Below are 18,353 nucleotides of genomic sequence, written 5' to 3'. Positions count from 1 at the left end.
AGCGTCCCTTTTCAGCAGGAAGTAGCTAAGGGAATACGCCATCCCCTTTTCCTTATGAATCAGGGTGAAGTCTCTCTCAGGGAGGAGTGATAGGGAATGGCAAGGGACACACTGACAAAGGAGATTACTCAGAACTGGCTTTGACAAGCATTGTGGCAATTGGACAAATAAAACAGACATGGGGGGGAAGAAGAATGATCTGGGGAGGAGGGTGGAGAAAACAGTGCAACAATGAATGAATGAAAACCCAAAATCTCTGTAAATGTTCATTAAAACTAATAAAATGTAATGACAATAATAAAAAAAGGAAAAAACGTTATAATTGACTCAATAACATTAACATCAATGAGTCACCAGTAGTCAGAATCAAGTTACTAGCAGGAAGTTGCTTTTGGTTTCATTTTTCTTATTGTGTTCTATACAGTTGGTATATTCAGATTGGTTTCCCCCCCCCTTCAAATCATGTGAGTAAATTAACCTTACTGTTGGCCAAAGACTAGCTTTGAAATCAGCATGTGACCTAGCAACTCAAATTTTGTTTGGTACATGGTTTGACACACAATGCTTATTACTTTTATGCATGGAAAAAGAAAATTATTTTACTTTTTATATTTACTTTTACAGCTAGTATATCATGTTGATATGTTCATGCTCAAAAATTTTCACATATGTAATGGAAGAGATAGCAAAAGGGAAGAATGAGAGCAGCATGGAAAAAGAGAAGAAAATGTTGAATTTGCTTTAGTTTTGTATCCCTCTATCAAAACTCAGCCAACCAGTTCCTATAAAATTTAAATTCTGTCCAACACTGTGACCTGATGTGTCAAATGTGATAATGGTTATCCATGGTGGACAGTGTTTGGTGGAGCTCCCGAATTGAAACAAGCTTGGAAGCAGGAGTGGCATCCACTTACAAAATAGCTTGCTCCCAAAAACCCTATGAACTTGGAGAAAAGATGAAAGTTATACAGGTATTCAGGTCTTTTATTCATAGGGTTGGTGAGTCATCTACGACTTGATGGCTCTTAACAAAAATAACAGATTTGTAAAGAAATGCCAACTTTTCAGTCTTTAGGTTATCAGAAAATGAATGGCAGAGAGTCCTCAATTTCTATTAGCCGTTCAAATAAACATGGAAAAAAATACCTTGAATGAAAGTTAACAACATTTATGTCCAATTTTCATTACTGATAAAGAGGGTTACGTATAAAAAGCTAACGTTCATTCCAGAGGTTCTCCTTAAATGGTGGGTGTTCTCTGGAAAAATTTATTTTGGTTTTCTTAATGAAAGTAGCCATCCAAAACAGTTTTCAAAACAAAATAAAGAGAAAAGGAAACTATGAAAAAGAAAATGCAAGTATAAAGAATTAAATAAAGTCACAGAAACTTTGAAATTCATTGAATTCTTCTTTCAGCTTAAACTTGAGATTTAAAATTATTAATGGTTCTCTGGGTTTTCTTAGCTCCACAATCAACGCTCTTGGTTCCAGCAGTCAGGAAATCAAAAGACAAATTTCATTGAGAAAATCTGCTGTTAGGGACCTCACCAAAGTAGTGATGAGCAACAATGTCAGTCTGGAGATTAAGGTGTGCCTGATCCAGGCCATGGTCTTCACAGTACTTACTATGCATCAAAAAGCTGGACAATGACTAGGAATAATAGAAGGAGAATTGATGCCTTTGAGCTGTGGTGCTAGAAAAGAGTACTGAATATACCATAGACTCAGGAGAACAAACCAGTTTTCAGAGGCTATAAATCGCATGGGAAGCAATTGCCCATCTTTCTCTATAGAGCAGCTGATAAACTAAAACTACATGCCTTTGGGTTGACAGCACACCTCCTTACCACTAGGCCATCAGAGCTCCCTATTTGTGTGTGTGTGTGTGTGTGTGTGTGTGTGTTAACAGTAATAACCAGATCATTTGCCTTTTTTTAAAAAAAATCTGTATTTGTCTTTTTTTAAAGCATCGTTATACAGTTTTGCAATGCTGTATTTCCAAGGGTACAGCTTTTTTTTTTCCATTCCTTAGATATATGCTTTGTATTTAAGTAAACATCATTTACTTAAATATCCACCTAGGGGAAAATCATTTGTTCCTTATCTGAAATGTCTATCTTAAAAAGTTTTCTTTCTTTCTTTTTTTTTTTTCTTTTCACTAGGCCCCCCGTTCAGAAGCCCTTACCATTCTTGGTTCTCTTGTATGCTTTCCAAACACTTACCAGCAGACCACAGTACTGCAGTCAATGCTGGAAACTGATGAAGTCATCACAAGAACCAAAGATATCAAGGTCATTCACATTACTAAATATCAACTTCAGCATTTTGTGTTATAGCTATTTATATATTAATCTTCACATCCTTGAAATTCTGTTGTATATCTTAACTTTTTAACTAATTGTTTGTAGGAGGTATTCATGTATACGATTTTAAAAATGATACTTGTTTTTTAAAATCTTTACAAATCTGTTTCTCTTTCTTGTTATCATTATGCAGTTATATGTCAGCATTAATTTCACTAGACTAATCATGCTGCTTTAGAAAATCAAGTTAACTGAACAAAAGATAATTGTTCAGTCCCACTCTTGGTTTAATTTTATGCTTTTAATAATTTGAAATTCCAAATTATTTTTGAAGAGTATATATAATGCAAATCTTTTCTTTCCTCTATTGATTTTGTGGCAATCAAAAATTATTTCAAACCTCAGAATCTGTCTTATCAAAAATATATGATTGATAAACTGAATCAGAACTCACTGCCTCTGAGCTAATTCTGACTCACGGCAGCTGTTCTAAATCCTTCCAGATGCCTGTCTTTCTCCCATGGAGCAAAGTGGTAGATTTTAACTGCCAGCCTTTTGTTAGCACATTGTGCCATCAGAGCGTGATGTTTCCATTAAAGTGAGAAAGAACTGGGCTTCATCTACATGGGAATTTCATTTGCTATGCTAGGTTGTTATTGTCTACACAAATATACTGTAGTCTGTGATGACTCCGTTGCTGAGAAACCCATCCTACTGACCCCGACCTCTTGCTTTGTGTGTCCAGACTCTTGCCTTCTCCCTAGAAAAACCTGCCAAGCTCCATGGTCATTGAAGAGCTCTTGGCTGCCTGGAACACACTATAATGTGTGAGAAATCAATTAGGAGACTAAGATTTTATTTTACTTCGTTTGTATTTTTCAGCATTACCTCATAAGTATATTACTGAAGAATGCCAAGGAGGAGCCAAATGAATGTGCAAGGTAAATGTTGAATAGAAGTTAAATTAATTTTAGATATACATTTATTTTCTTCTTTTTTTTTTAAATATTCGGCTAAGACAGAAGAGATGATTTATTGTGCACATGATACCCACTCACAACTAGACAGAGTTAGTCCAGAATATCACAGGTCCAGGGCAACAGATCAAAAGGGCCTGGTTTCAAAGGAGGGAACTGGGCCTCTCAGAGGAGTTCGTGGCAATTGAATGGCAATAGACTTTCTAGATCCCTTGAGTCAGAAGTTCTAGACAGCAGCATGCAGTCTAATTCGTCTCAGCATCCCCAGCGTGTGGCATTCTCTGCTCCTGCCGCTGTGGCGTCTGCAGGTGCACACGCTCACATTGCTTGGACCTCTGCCTCATCATTCTTCTTTTACGCTTCAGCCTGCACATTTGCTTTTTCCTCCACTTGGCCCACATGATTCGGAGGTCTCGAACAAGGTGGCGCAAAAGAGGAAAGAGTTTAAGTTCCTCCTACCTAGATATACATATCTTTACACTTAAGGAACACATATGTTTCCCTATTACTCTTTAGTGTACCATCAAGTCGGAATCAACCCACCAGTTGGTTTTCAAAGGCAGTAATCTCATGGGAGGAGATTGCCCATCCTTTTCCTGCAGAGCAGCTAACAGAATAAAACCGCGTGCCTTTGGGATTGTTGTACAGATTCTTACCCTAGGCCACCAGAGACCCCTACTCTTACACTAGAAAATATAATATGAATTATGTCATAAAAAACTCAGTTATTTCAAATGATATCATTAAGTGAAAATAGTACACACACATATGTAGTATATACTGTCTTCTGTGTGTATAAGGAAAATTACGATTGTATATGTGTATATATTCCCAAATATTTTCAGTAAGCAAGAAAATGGAAAGACAAGCCCAAAACTAATAAAAATGTGTAACTCTGTGTAACGGTAGGATAGTGATTTTCAATGAGAGGTGGTATTTGTCCCTTAAGGAACATCTGGCAGTATCTGGAGACATTTTGGTTACCTCTTGCAGGGACTTGAAGTTGCTATCAGTCTGCAACTAAGATTTGAGATTCTTCTGGACAACCTACATGATAAAAAAGTTCTGCCTTCCCTTTGATCCTCAGGTTCCAGCCCTGTAGGTTACCTGAAGCCCAGCTCCACCTTTTCCCTCTCTTATCTTATCCCAAGATAGCAGCTTGTCTCTCTTCACTTTGCCTCATTAACGCATTTAACTATTTGGATATTTTTAGAGAAAATACAAATATAGTTAAGAGACGTCTTCATTTATCATCATGTAATTTCTTAGTCTAAATTACATAATTTTTCGTTATTGTTGTGTACTATCGAGTTGGAACCAATTAATAGCTGACCCTCCAGTAGGTTTTCAGAAGCAGTCAATCGCAAGGGAGGAGAGCAGCTGATGGGATTTGAATCATGTGCCTTCAGAATTGCAATACAGCTTCTTGCCACTAGGACACCAGAGCTCCCTAATTACCAAAAGTTATAAATTCATAATGCATTTTCTAATATTAAACTAACCTTGATCTTGAGGATAAACTTGGTCTACATAGGTCTAGAACTAGTTTGGTTAATATTTGGGGGGAAGAAGTTGCATTGGTTTCAACTGCAGTTTTTTCTCGTCTTTATCAGATTTAATCACAGGCTCTCTGGTCTCAGAAAATGCATTGAATAGAGTTTCATTTTCTTTAGTCAGGAGAAGTTTTTGTAAAAGTATAGTTGGTATTTTTTGTCTATTTAGCAAACCTGTTGTTGTTGTTATGTGCCGTCGAGTCGTTTGCGACTCATAGTGACCCTATGTACAACAGCCCTAAACCCTGCTCTATCCTGTGCCAATCGCATTGCCTGTGACACACCCATCCCGATTACCCCAGTCTCTGAATCAGTCCACCTCATAGAGGGTCTTCCCCTCCTGCGCTGTCCCTCTCCTCTACCCAGCATGATGTCCCTCTCTAAAGACCTGTCTCTCCCTACAACATGTCCAAAGTATGTCAGACGAAGCCCCAGAATCCTTGCCTCCAAGGAGTAGCCTGGTTTAACCCTCTCTAGGATAGATCTGTTTGTTTTCTTGGCAGTCCATGATACATTCAATACTCTTCTCCAGCACCGCAGCTCAAAGGCGTCAACTCTCCTTCTATCCTCTCTAGTCATTGTCCAACTCTCTGATGCATAACAAGTGATTGCAAAAACCTAGATGATAAAATAATATGGTTCTGAGAATCTTAACTCCTGATTTGTTTTCTTTGCTGATTTTTCTCTTTTTTAAAAAATAATTTTTGTTAAATTAAATGATTACAGAAGCAGACTGCTTGATCTTTCTACCACAGCATGACTAAGGGGATTCAAACCACAGGCTTTTGGTTAACTTTACTCACAGTAACTCCAGGGCTTCATTCAGATTTTTATGTATACAGGTATATTTATTTTTGTATAATCCTCTTATTATTTTTATCTCTGTCACTTTTGTAATTATATTTACTTTTTAGTTTTTGATACTCTGTGAATTCTCTTATTTTTCTTATTGTCTTGCCAAGAATTTGTCATCTTATTTGAAAATGGATTTATCTTTGTTTGAGCTTCTCTATTCAGTAATTGGTTTTATTCCCTACTTTCTCTTATATTATTCTTGTTGTTGATTGCCGTTGAGTTGAGCACAACTCATAGCAACCCTATGAACAAAAGGCCTGAAGCCTTTCTATAACTATTGCCCTTTATCAAAGCTCATAGAGTTTCCAGAGATATGTTGTTTAGGGAGTGAATATTATTTTCTTGTTTTACGTTTGGCTTGTAGTTTCTTTTAATATTTCTTAAACTGCATACTTGTTGTTTTCATTCTGGCTTTTCTTCTTTATGAATGTAAACATTCACAGCTACAGGTTTCCTTGGATATTTGAAAGTAGGGCATGCCTATGAAAACTTTTCTTAAGCTGGGATGACATAAAGAGAAAAGCACTTGCCTTTAGTTTATATCACAATTTTATTTTTACTGTTTCCAGATCCTAAAAATAATTTGCCAAATCGTACCCAACATAAAACCTAAAATTGCACTACCCTGTAGTATTCACAAGCACATTTCGAAGGCATGATGGAATGATACAGAGTATAGTTTCCACAAAAGTAGCTTGGCAACGCCAATGTACCTGCTCAAAACAAATGCTGAACACTGGTTTTGCTTGCCACCTTTCATAAAAGTGAAATTGATTTCTTTTGGTTAGCAAATGCACGTGTTAATGTAGATCTTTGATTAAAGTACAGTGGTGTAAAATGAAATTTCAAAAGCAGGATACCTGTATCTGTTTATTTCTAGGTACTCCTTTATTTTAATGCTACAGATCATGATATGTGATATTTTTATCATTTAATTCTAAATGTTTATCATTTCCATTTTTTCATTGAATTGTGAGATGCACACTTACACCTACCCAAAGAAAAGGACTAAAAAAAAGAAGAAGACTGGTGAAAATATGATATTAGGTATATTTCCAAATTGTATAGATTTTAATGGTTTGAATGCTCATAGTATGAATCATGCTGGGCAAAAATAGAGAAACTTTCTGAAAGAATACAGAATATATGGAATGTAAGAAGCATAAAGTGTAATTTCTAGATTAAGGAATAAAGGAGGGAGTAAGCAAAGCAGAGAGAGATTTAGAGAATTTTAAGCCTGTAAGAAAGCCATAGGTTAAAATTATATGGAACTCCTGTGTAATGGTGGCACAACTTATCTGAGGTGCTCTACCTTTACAAAGTGACATCAACTAAGGAAATGTGATCCACATGGGATTTTCACTTATGCAAATAAGTTGTTAATATTTTGTTATGTGCTGTTGAGTCAGAACCAATTCATAGCTGATTCCCTAGGAGATTTTCAGAGGCTTTAAATAACACAAGAGTAGAGTACCCATCTTCCTCCTGTGGAATAGCTGGTGTATGTAAACCACCTGCCTTTTTGGTTGGCACTGTATCTCATTCCCACAAAAAGCCACCAGAGTTCCCTGGTGTAGATAAACTATGTGAAACAATTCACCTGTTCTGATTGAAGAGGTGAGACTCCAATGAAACCGAATGAAAATCTTGAAATACAGGATTTTTTAAATTACAAATTTCAATTTTTGTGAAAATGCATACAGCAGAACAGACTCTAAATGCATTGCTTTTAATTTTGCTGAATGATATTAAATACAAAGGAACTTTGGATATTGAGTTTCTGTATAAGTTGATTGGATTTGTCCTCTGAACACACACAAAAATAACAGATATGGATTATATACCTAAGACCAAATTTAGTATATGTTTCAAGTAGTTGTTTGAATTCTTTTTATCCTAATTTTAAAAAGGAATCCAGTGTGCTCAGTTGTTAAGCTCTTGACTGTTAGGTGAAAGGTGGGGGGTTAGAACCTACCAGCAACTCCAAGAAAAAGGTTGGACAGTCTGCTTCCATAAAGATTTACCACCTTGTAAACTCTGTGGGAAAGTTCTCTGCTCTCCTGCAAGGTTGCTGTGAATCATATCAGCTGAACAGTGTGTTTAGTGTTCTGAAAGTGAATAGGCTTTGGAGCAAGTATTTTAATTTTAAATGTGACTTTAAAAGAAAATTTTAGAGAGGGAAATTATTTTTATACCATTATGAAAAAGTAGTAGAGTATGTCAGTTCTAAAAAAGGACCACCAGAACAGTGTGATACTGGTACAGTGACAGGCACGTGTACCAATAGAACAGAATTGAGAACTGAGAAATGGACCCAGCTACCTATGGTCATCTGATAGTCGACAAGAAAATAAAACCTGTAAAATGGGGAAATAATGACAACTTCTACAACAAATGGTACTGGCAGAACTGGACTGCTACCTGCAGAAAGCTGAAACAGGATTTACGTCTCACACCATACACAGAAATCAGCTCAAGGTAGATCAGAGACCTGAGAGTAAAGCCCCAAACCATAAAGTTCATCAGAGACAAACTGGGATCAAGATTAGATGGTCTAGTCTATGGTATAAAGATACTGCCAAATGCAGCCAGAAATGCACAATCTGGGGAGGATAAAATTAATGAAAAGATTAAATCCCTGTACATAAAAATATTTGCCAACAAAAGTAAAAGAAAACCTATTGCCTGGGTAAAAAACATATGGCAGTACCATCTCAGACCTCCTATCAAAAAATTTATAGAACCCGACAGGGTGTCCACAGAAAAAGACTGATAACACAGTTACAAAATGGGAAAAAGACATGGAAAGACTTTTTCACGGAGGAAGATACTTGGTGGATGGAACACAGAACAAATCTTTGAGACTGGAGCAGGGGTAGACCGAGACTAGCTCTATGATCTGCATTTTTGCTGTCTATCACCTTTGTTGTTTTCTTTGGGAGAATGAAATTGAGAATAAAATCTGCTTGGAAACTTCCCATATGCATCCTTAGGTCTGCTTCCAAAGCCCTTTTCAGATTTGGGCTTAGATTTCCTCTTGTATTTCTTGCCCTTTGATGGAGAATGTGATAAACTTTCGGGACCAGATTTTACCCCCCGCTCCGTTTATGTCTTTGTTTAATATGCTCCTCATCATATTGAGTTGAGGGGCCATCTCGGTTGCTTACCACTGTACCCCAATTCAAAAGTCATTGCTGTCGAGTTAGAACCAACTTACAGTTGACCATCTAGCCAGTTTCTGAGACTATAAGTTGCACAGGCAAAGACTTCCCATTCTGCCTTGGAGTCACTTGTGGAGCAACTTTTTCAGAAACTTTCAGATCCGCTGCTACTGCTCTTGCAAATCTTACTTCATTACTTTCTTCTAGGTTGAGACTTAGATCAGCTTCCAGAGTAAGACTCTCTGTGGCTTCTTCAAGTAAGCCTAATATTTCTGCCATCTATTTCTGTACCATCCAGTTTATCTAAAGCACAGTTCATGTCAGAGTAGGAACGAAACTCAAACACGCCTTTGTTTGTATGTTCTTTATGAGCATCCTCGTAAGTCACTTCACCTGTTTGACTTAAGAAATCCTTTAAATCTTCACAACTGCAACAACTAGAAAGATTGTCTGCCATAAGTTGGTACTCTGTACGAGCAGGTGGTCTGTATTTGTCCTTTCCTGAAGTTCTTTGACTGCTGTATCCACTTCTAGCACTGCAGCATCAGCAGCTATAGCCTTCAGGATCCTGGCCCGGGTATGCTCCTAGATCACATGCTCACGGAAGCTCTGTAACAGCATAGTTGGCATCATGGGAGTCCTCCAACTCCACAAACTTATATCCATTCTTGACGTTTTCCAGGAGGTAGCTGTAGTGACTGAAAAATCGTTGGATGTACTTTTCACATTGTAGCTAAGGCATTCTATGCAGATGCATGGCATAGCTGTGGTGAACAGGGGCCCGAAGGCTGGGGGTTGATCAGTGGACAGCAAGCAGTATGTAAGGACCAAGAGTGCCCAACTTTCACTTCTAAGCTAAGTGGGGCCAACTCCAGCCACATAGTGGTGCTGCTGTACACTAGGCCTATACTGTAAAGACTCCAGATGGGTGTTTAGGTATCTGTCTGGGTGGCAGTTCTGATTTCCTTAGGGTATATTCCCAGTGGTGGCATTGCTGGGGCAAATGGTATTTCTATCTCCAACTTTTTGAGAAAGTGCCAAACTGCCTTCCTTAGTGGTTGCACCATTTTACATTCCCACCAGCAGTGAATAAATGTTCCAATCTCTCTATAATCTCACCAGCCTTTATTCTTTGCTGCTCTGTTCATCTTGACTGTTGTTACTGAGGTGAAATGCAGGTGATATCTCATAGTTGTTTTGATTTGCGTCTCTCTTAGAGCTAGGGATTTTGGACATGTATTCATGTGTTTGTTTGCCATCATGAATGGGGCCAAGCATGAATATCTGTGTGTGCTGCACATATTTCCACGTAGACGCAGGACCAGCAAGTAGCCATGTCACGTCGATTTAGGATTGGTAGATGACTTTTGAACATATATATTTGTCTGTGTAGAAAATATGCCAATGTAGATAGCCAACAAGTGGAAATACCACATCAGCCTATTAACAATAATAACCCAGCACTCCGAGGGAGTGGGTTATGGCATAACAGTCCACAAGGGCAATCTGCTACAGTCATTGTTGAGAGGCAGTGACAGAGGACTGAAAAGCTTACAAACAGCCATCTGAGGTACAACCACTGGCCTCTCCTTGTCTGGAGCAAAATGTTGGTTTTGTTATTATTATGTGCTCTCTAGTCAACTGTGACTTATATTCTATGAACAGCAACACCTTGCCCAATTCTGCACCATCCTCAGAGTCTCTGACATGATCGACAGTCACTTTGTCAGTCCATTTTGATAAAGGTCTTCCTTTCTTTCTCTGACCCTCATCTTCCCCAACTTGCCTTTCCCCTCTAAGGATTAGCTTCTTCCAGTATACCTAAAGTATATAAGAAGACATTGCACCATCCTTGACTCTTAAGGAGCACTTTGGCTGCACTTCTTCCAAGACAGATTGGTTTGTTCTTTTGGCGATATCCATGGATATTTAGTATTGCTCTCAGCACCCCAACTTGGCCATTCTTACTCACTGTCCGAACCTATAAGAACAGTCCATAATACCAGTGAACCTTGTGATCATCAACTTCCACAACTTTCAGACCCAAAGAACCTAATGATTCCTCTGTGCCCACTGCTGACCACTCTGAGTGTTAACTAACCGTGCAGAGTAGAGGGTCCTGAACAGAGAGGTAAATATGAAAAACTGAAAGTCACAGTAACAGCCAGGCCTACTGATCTGAATGGGACTGGGGAAACCCTAGAGACTATGGATCTTAGTTGCCCTTAATGGAACTGAAGTGACCGTGTGGCACAACTTTCTGCCAAACAATAGATCTAAGATGACCAGTAACACCAGGGAAGCTCTAGACCCTTAGAACACTCAACTCCCACATATCACAAGGGTAACATTGTCCAAGGAGAACACTCAAAAGATAGACAGGAGAAAGACAGAGGACTGAGGAGAGATAAGAACCACAGAAAGGCAGTGGGAAGAGTGATGGTATAGTATGAGGGGTGTAATCAGTGTCATAGGTAAAATAATATGAGCGGCTGAATGGATTACCAACCAGCTCTGTAAACTTCAAATCATAATAAAACTTAAGAAATAAATAAAGTGCAATAAAATGCCATACTGTGTGGAGTTTATGTCCACCATGTAGCTCAATATCACTGCCACTGAGTCAGAACCTATTCGTAAATGATCCTCCAGTGAGTTTCAGAGGCAGCAAGTTTCCACATGGGAGAAGATTGCCTGTCTTTCTCCCTCAGAGCAACTGGTGTGTTCAAGCCATTTGCCTTTGGATTGTATCCAGTGAGCTACTAGGTAATCAATAATTCTTTGTTAAGCAAATGAGAAACAATATATAGGGTTTGTTTTAAGTTTATGATAGATTTTGTCTTATTTCAAGAAAAACAATTATAAATTCAGTTGAAAACAGCAGCAGCATTCTAAGACTCATGGGAGTTTTTACGCTTCTTCAAAAATGTTTTATTTTTGTTTACTGTCATGTCAGAACCAACTCATAGCTAACCTTCTAGTGGGTTTTCAGAGGCAGTAAATCTGCAGAGCAGCTGGTAAATTTGAACCACATGCCTCTGATATTGTAGCACTGCTTCTTTACCATTTGGCCACTAGAACTCCAAATATGTCTTGGTATAATAAATGCTAATTTCAATAAAAATATGGAATAATTTCAACAGTATGCTGTTTGATTTGTTAAGTATTAGTAGTTATCAAGATTTCTTTTTGTTTTTAATGATACTTAATGGCTCTCCATCTGTTTCCTCAGTGAGACATGAATGTAAGTTTTGCTATTTCATTTAATAGTATTCAAATATTTTGTCTTTAGAAAATATCTTAAGTTTCATGACTTTTCATATATCTCCTTCTTTTTTAAAAAAGATGCATTGCCGTTTGCTCTCTTGGAGTCTGGATTTGTGAAGAACTTGCCTGCTGTACAAGCAGTCTGCAGGTGAAAGAAGCCCTCAATGTGATTGGCGTAACTCTGAAGGTATTAACAATACATGATGCTTAGTCAGCAATTAGCTCTAACTCAGGTATTCTTATCAATTTTCATTTAGATCAGTCCCATATTGTTTTTCTTTCCATTTCCAGAAAGGTTGTGGTGAAAGTTCTTCTGAAAGCATGTTGGATGTGTTTTGAGGTTGCAGGAGGAGCCACCCATTTGCTTGCCCATCACCAGTTTAAATAGTTCTGAACTAAGCCTTGAGAGCCCAAAGAGTGTTTTTCTGGTATTTGGGTAACACCTCCTAGAGCAAGAAGGACATTTATTACCTATTAGGTGGAGTGACATTCCCTGGCCTCTGTTGCCAGACTAGAAAGAGACTTTGACAAGCTTCTAATCAAGGCTCCTTAGTGCTTACTTGGCCAGTTAAGACCCTTTAAGACATCTTTCTTCCTTTGTTAACAAGGAGAAGTGTCATTTTCTAGCACATACATTGAATTATAATACATATACTATACTATAATGTACGAACAGATTATCCGGGAGGCTGGGCTCTATGAGGAGAAATGTGGGGTCAAGATTGGTGGACGATTTATCAACAATCTGCGTTATGTGGATGACACAAACCTGCTTGCTGAAACTGAGGAGGACCTGAAGCGCCTGCTGCAGAGCGTCAAGGACTGCAGCATACAATATGCACTGAGGCTCAATGTCAAGAAGACAAAGATTCTCACCACTTGACCAATTGGCAGCATCGGGATGGATGGTGAAGAGATTGAGATTGTACACAGCTTTAGTTTGCTTGGCTCCATAGTCAACAGTCTTGGCACCAGCAGCCAGGAAATTAAAAGGCTCATTGCCATGAGAAAGTCTGCTGTTAGGGACCTCTCCAAAGTGCCGAAGAGCAGTGGTGTCTCTCTGGAGACTAAGGCCATGGTCTTCGCAATCACCTGTTATGCATCAGAGAGTTGGACAATGACCAAGGAGGATAGAAGGAGAATTGATGCCTTTGAGCTGTGGTGCTGGAGAAGAGTATTGAGAATACTATGGACTGCTAGGAAAACAAACAGATTTGTCCTGGAGAGGGTTAAACTGGGTGGCTCCTTGGAGGCAAGGATTCTGAGGCTCTGTCTAACTTACTTTGGACATGTTGTGAGGAGAGGCCAGTCCTTAGAGAGGGACATCATGCTTGGGAGGGTGGAGGGACGGCGCAGGAGAGGAAAGCCCTCTATGAGGTGGATTGATTCAGTGACTGGGATAATTGGGATGGGAGTGTCAGAGACAGTGCGATTGGCACAGGACAGAGCGGAGTTTAGGGCTGTTGTACATAGGGTCGCTATGAGTCGCAGGCGACTCGACGGCACATAACAACAACAACAACAATAACAACATTGAATTAGATCACCGGACTCTAAATTTGTCAGACTTAATCATAGCTCTGTAAGGTAGGTGCTGTAATCTACAACCAAGATATGGGCCCAGAGAAATTAGTTCTCTGCCTCATGGCAACACACCAAGAGTAGATCTGTTTAACATTGTAACTACACTTAAGCTTTCATATGGTCAAGTCGGCAGCTTCCAAAGCAAGATCTCAGAGGCCGCTTTGAAATATTGGTTTTTAATTGGTATTGCTGTTATTTCCACCTCCCAAACCAATGAAGATTCCGTTCCTGCACCATTGTGCTCATTCTTTGACTGGAAGATGAGTGTTCTCATTGTCCTGAAGGAGGCAAAGGAGGGTGATGGGGCTAGTCTAGGGCTCCAGAACAAAACCATGGCTGATTAGAAGCTCCAGCTGGGAGTGCTCTAGCTGACCCCAGCAGCCAGGCCCTGTCCCTCTTTTTTCTGCTTCCTGTCACATGCCACTGTAATAGACAGTGTCAGGCCAATAACAGCACCTATGCCACACTTTCTATGAAGGTTTTCCTTGTGTTGTCTGTTTCAACCAATGACCTAACCAGCCAGTGGTTTCCCAGGACCATGACCTAACATCTGGTCTTCTGTGGTCTTACTGCTGCCTACTTTTGCATCCTGAAAACACATCAGCTTTCTTCACCCAGCCTTCCTTCGGAGCTTTTGAAATCCTAGAACCACTTTACTATTGAGGATAGTGAGCTACGGAGACCTGCCTCTAGGAACAAACCCTACACATTTGGACCTGAGTCTTTGACTTTGTACAACTGTAATGTGCACAACACCTGCTAACTCCCTAGGGTTTCTTTCTTAAGGACTCCCTATAGGCAATGCATATTGGTCTTCTTGTAAACATACCCTTCAGAAACAGACACTAGATGGAGTTGATGTTGACCTTGAACATGGGCAGGAGAGGACAAAACCATGATGTTCTTCTCAAGAGGTATTGGTAAAAAAAATGCCCTGTGACTGTCAGCACCCAGCACTGCCACCCAGGAAATTCCACTCTGGTTGTTTCAGTTGCTTGCTTTGGGTGAGTCCTGTAAGGCTGACAGTTGCATGCAGTGGGGAAAATGTATGCCTGCAAAGTCTTTGTGTTGTTTTTATGTCCTGTCATATATAGGCTGAAGCCTGAGTGAGTTGCCCACTCTTCCACACTGGCCTTGCTGATAGCCAAGAAGCCTGAGCCAAGCCCTCTACTACCTTTCCCATCTTACCTTTTCTTTTTGTTTTTTTTTTTGTTTTAAGTCACCCAGAATTTTTTTTTTAACCAACGCAAGCATACCTCTTTCTTTTATTTTCCTTTTTAGATTTTAATAAAAGTTTTTAGACTTTGGATTCCATTCATTCATTGTTGCACACTTTCCTCCCTGTCAACCCTTCTCTACAGTTCACTTTTCTCTTTGAAAAGCAAAAAATAAATTCTTTCATTGTTATACAATCCCCCCAAACCCCAGACCACTTTACTATACAATTCTTATTCTGAACTCTTGTCATGAAAATAATACCTAATCATATATTCCTTTTAAAGAATTCTCTCCCTCATCTGTTTCAATGCATTGTACTTTATTTATCCCTTCTTTTCATAGTTTTCACCAAACCCCAGTGTCAGTCCCACTTTACAACAATGGCTGTAATATAATGCAGTATTTGTCCTTTGGTGACTGAGATATTTCACTCAGCATAATGTCCACTAGGGTCACCCATTTTGTATAATATTTCATGAATTTCTTCTTTTTAAATGCAGCATAGTATTATATTGTGTGAGTATACCACATCTTCTCTATCCATTCTTTTGTTGATGGGCACTTGGGTTTTTTCCAATTCTTTGCTATTATGAACAAAGCAGCAATAAATACGGATGTGCATATATTCCCAGTAGTGGAATCGATGGGTCAAATGGTATTTCTAGTTTGAACTTTCTGAGAAAGTGCCATACTGCCTTCTATCATGTTTGTACCATTTATTTAACACTACCACCAACAGTGAATAAAAGTTCCCGTTTCTCCACAACCTTGCCAACATTTGCTGTTTGCTGTTCTGTTAAATTTTGCTATTCTTACTGGAGTGAGATGATATCTCATAGTTGTTTGGATTTGCAGCTCTCTTAGAGCTAGGAGTTTGAACATTTCTTCATGTGTTTGTTGACCATCTGAATGTCTTCTTTGGTGAAGTGTCTGTTCATATCCTGTGCCTGTTTTGCGATTGTGTTGTTTACCTTTATCTTGTTGTGATGCTCAAGTATTCTATAAATTCTAGACGTAAGTTTGTTATCAAAAATGTCATTACCAGATATTTTTCCCCAGTCTGTGGCTTCCCTTTTTACACTGTTGGAGAGTTTTTGAATCTGCATAGGTATTTTATTCTCAGAATATCCCATTCCTCAGGAAACATTCCCACTAAACTTAAAAGACAATGCTCACACCTTAAGAAACTATCAGCAGCAGATGTGTTTGCAATCACAGAAGCCACCGAAGCTTCAGATATAAGCTATCAGATCAAGGGCTGGACAATGGGAGATAGATGTTGAAGGGAGTGGGTAGAAGTGGATGATGGAGTAGGGAAATAACTCGGTAAAGACATTTGTGCCAAAGGCAGAACAACACTGAAACTAATGGTTAACTCCACAATAAGGCATATATCTTTCACTTTTTCTGTAAAATGCTTGTCTGTCAGATACTTCTCTAAATCTGAACATCCACTTCTGAAATAGCAGGTCTCTGAAACCCTATGTACAATAGAACACACGTGGAATAAAAGAAAGGACAACTGAGGTTGAGCTTTCAAGTATAGAAATACAAAGGAAGAGGAACAGTTGTAAGCAGACACTAGTGATTGGAACATGGAATGTGAGAACCATGAATGTAGGAAAATTAGATACTGTTAAGGACGAAACGGAACACAAATATTGACATACTAGGCATTGGCGAGATGAGTTGGACTGGCATGGGGCATTTTGAGTCAGATGATCATATGATTTATTACTCTGGAGATGGAAAGGTGAGGAAAAATGGAGTTGCTTTCATAGTTAAGAAAGTCATTTCTGGATCCATCTTGAAATACAATATTGTGAGTGACAGGATAATATACGCATACAAGGAAGTCCAGAGAATACCACTATAATTCAGATATATGCACCAACAACCAGAGTCAAAGAAGAGGATATAGAAGATTTCTACCAACTTTTACAATCAGAGATCAATCGAACATGCAATCAAGATGCATTGATAATAATGGGTGGCTGAAATGCAAAAGTTGGGAACAGAGAAGCAGATTCAGTAGTTGTAAAACATGGACTCGATGACAGAAATGAAGTTGGAGATAGAATGACTGAATTTTGCATGACCACTGCCTTATTCATTGCAAATATGTTTTATAAGATACATAAACCAGGTTATACACATGGATTTCACCTGATGGTATGCATAAGAAGCAGAGAGAGTACATCTGTGGAAAGAACTGCTAGAGAAGCTCAATATCAGCTGTGAAAACTAGGCCAGGAGCTGATTGTGAAACAGACCACCAACTACTCATATACAAGTTCAAGCTGAAGTTGAGGAAAATTAAACCTAATCCATGGGAACCAAAATACGACTTGGAATCTATCCCTCCCGAATTTCAGAACCATCTCAGGAACAGGTTTGAGGCCTTGAACACTAATGAGCGAAGACCAGGTGAGCTATGTAAGGATATCAAGGCTATAATCCAGGAGGAGTGCAAATGTTTATTGCAAAGACAGAAGAGGAAGAAAAGACCAAAATGAATGTCAGAAGAGACTGAATATTGCACTGGAGGGCAGAGAAGCCAAAGCAGAAGGAACATTTCAAGATACTAAACAGATGAATAGAAGATTTCAAAAGGCAGTGCAGGATGACAATGTAAAATATTACAACGAAATATGCAAGGAGTTGGAGTCAGAAAATCAAAAAGGCCTAACTCGCTCAACATTTCTTAAGCTCAAGGAACTGAAGAACAAATTCAAACCTCGATTTACTATAATAAAGGATGCTTTAGGTAGAATATTAAATGATCTGGGAAATATTATAAGAAGATGGAAAGAATATACTGAATCACTGTATCAAAAGGAATTGGCAGACACAGAAGGATTTCATAAAACAACATATGAGCAAGAGCTTATGGTGATGAAGGAAGAAGTTCAGGCTGCTTTAAAGGAAATAGCAAAAAATACGGCCCCAGGAATAGATGCTATACCAATTGACATATTTCAGCTAACAGATGCTGCCCTGGATGTGCTCACCAGGTTGTGCCAAGAAATCTGGAGAACAACCACTTGGCCAACTGACTGGAAGAGATCTATATTTGTTCCCATCCCAAAGAAGGTGACCCAACAGAATGTGGAAGCTATAGAACAATATCATTGTTTCACGTGCAAGCAAGGTTCTACTAAAGATTATCCAAAAGTGACTGGAACAGCACACAAGCAGAAAACTGCCAGAAGTCCAGGCTGGGTTTAGAAGGGGTCGTGGTACTAGGGATATTGTAGCTGATGTTAGATGGTTCTTGACTGAATGGAGGGAATACGAGAGGAATGTCTGTGTTTCATTGACTATGCAAAGGCATTTGACTGTGTGGATCATAACACACTGTGGCTGGCTCTGAGAAGAATGGCAATCCCAGAACACTTGATCGTGCTAATGAGAAACCTGTGTTGTTGTTGTTGTT

The 18,353-nt window shown here is 38.9% G+C and overlaps 1 protein-coding gene and 1 pseudogene across 1 annotated transcript in view; one reads left to right on the top strand and one right to left on the bottom strand.

The window, feature by feature from the left end:
• The window catches only part of RALGAPA2 (Ral GTPase activating protein, alpha subunit 2 (catalytic)), a 757,941-nt gene that overhangs the window by 395,838 nt on the left and 343,750 nt on the right, over positions 1-18,353 (top strand). Inside the window, exons 25-27 of the mRNA XM_006895663.1 lie at positions 2,162-2,290; positions 3,185-3,243; positions 12,194-12,302. Of these exons, the coding sequence (XP_006895725.1) occupies positions 2,162-2,290; positions 3,185-3,243; positions 12,194-12,302 (297 nt within the window). The remainder of the gene's footprint in view (positions 1-2,161; positions 2,291-3,184; positions 3,244-12,193; positions 12,303-18,353) is intronic.
• On the bottom strand, positions 9,042-9,610 carry LOC102851044 (annotated as a pseudogene).

Source organism: Elephantulus edwardii, unplaced genomic scaffold (assembly GCF_000299155.1).
Source record: "Elephantulus edwardii isolate Elephantulus edwardi_28Jun2011 unplaced genomic scaffold, EleEdw1.0 scaffold00172, whole genome shotgun sequence".
Lineage (NCBI taxonomy): Eukaryota > Metazoa > Chordata > Mammalia > Macroscelidea > Macroscelididae > Elephantulus > Elephantulus edwardii.
The sequence above is the reverse complement of the archived record's forward strand: the minus strand, read 5'-3'. Positions and strand labels throughout refer to the sequence as shown.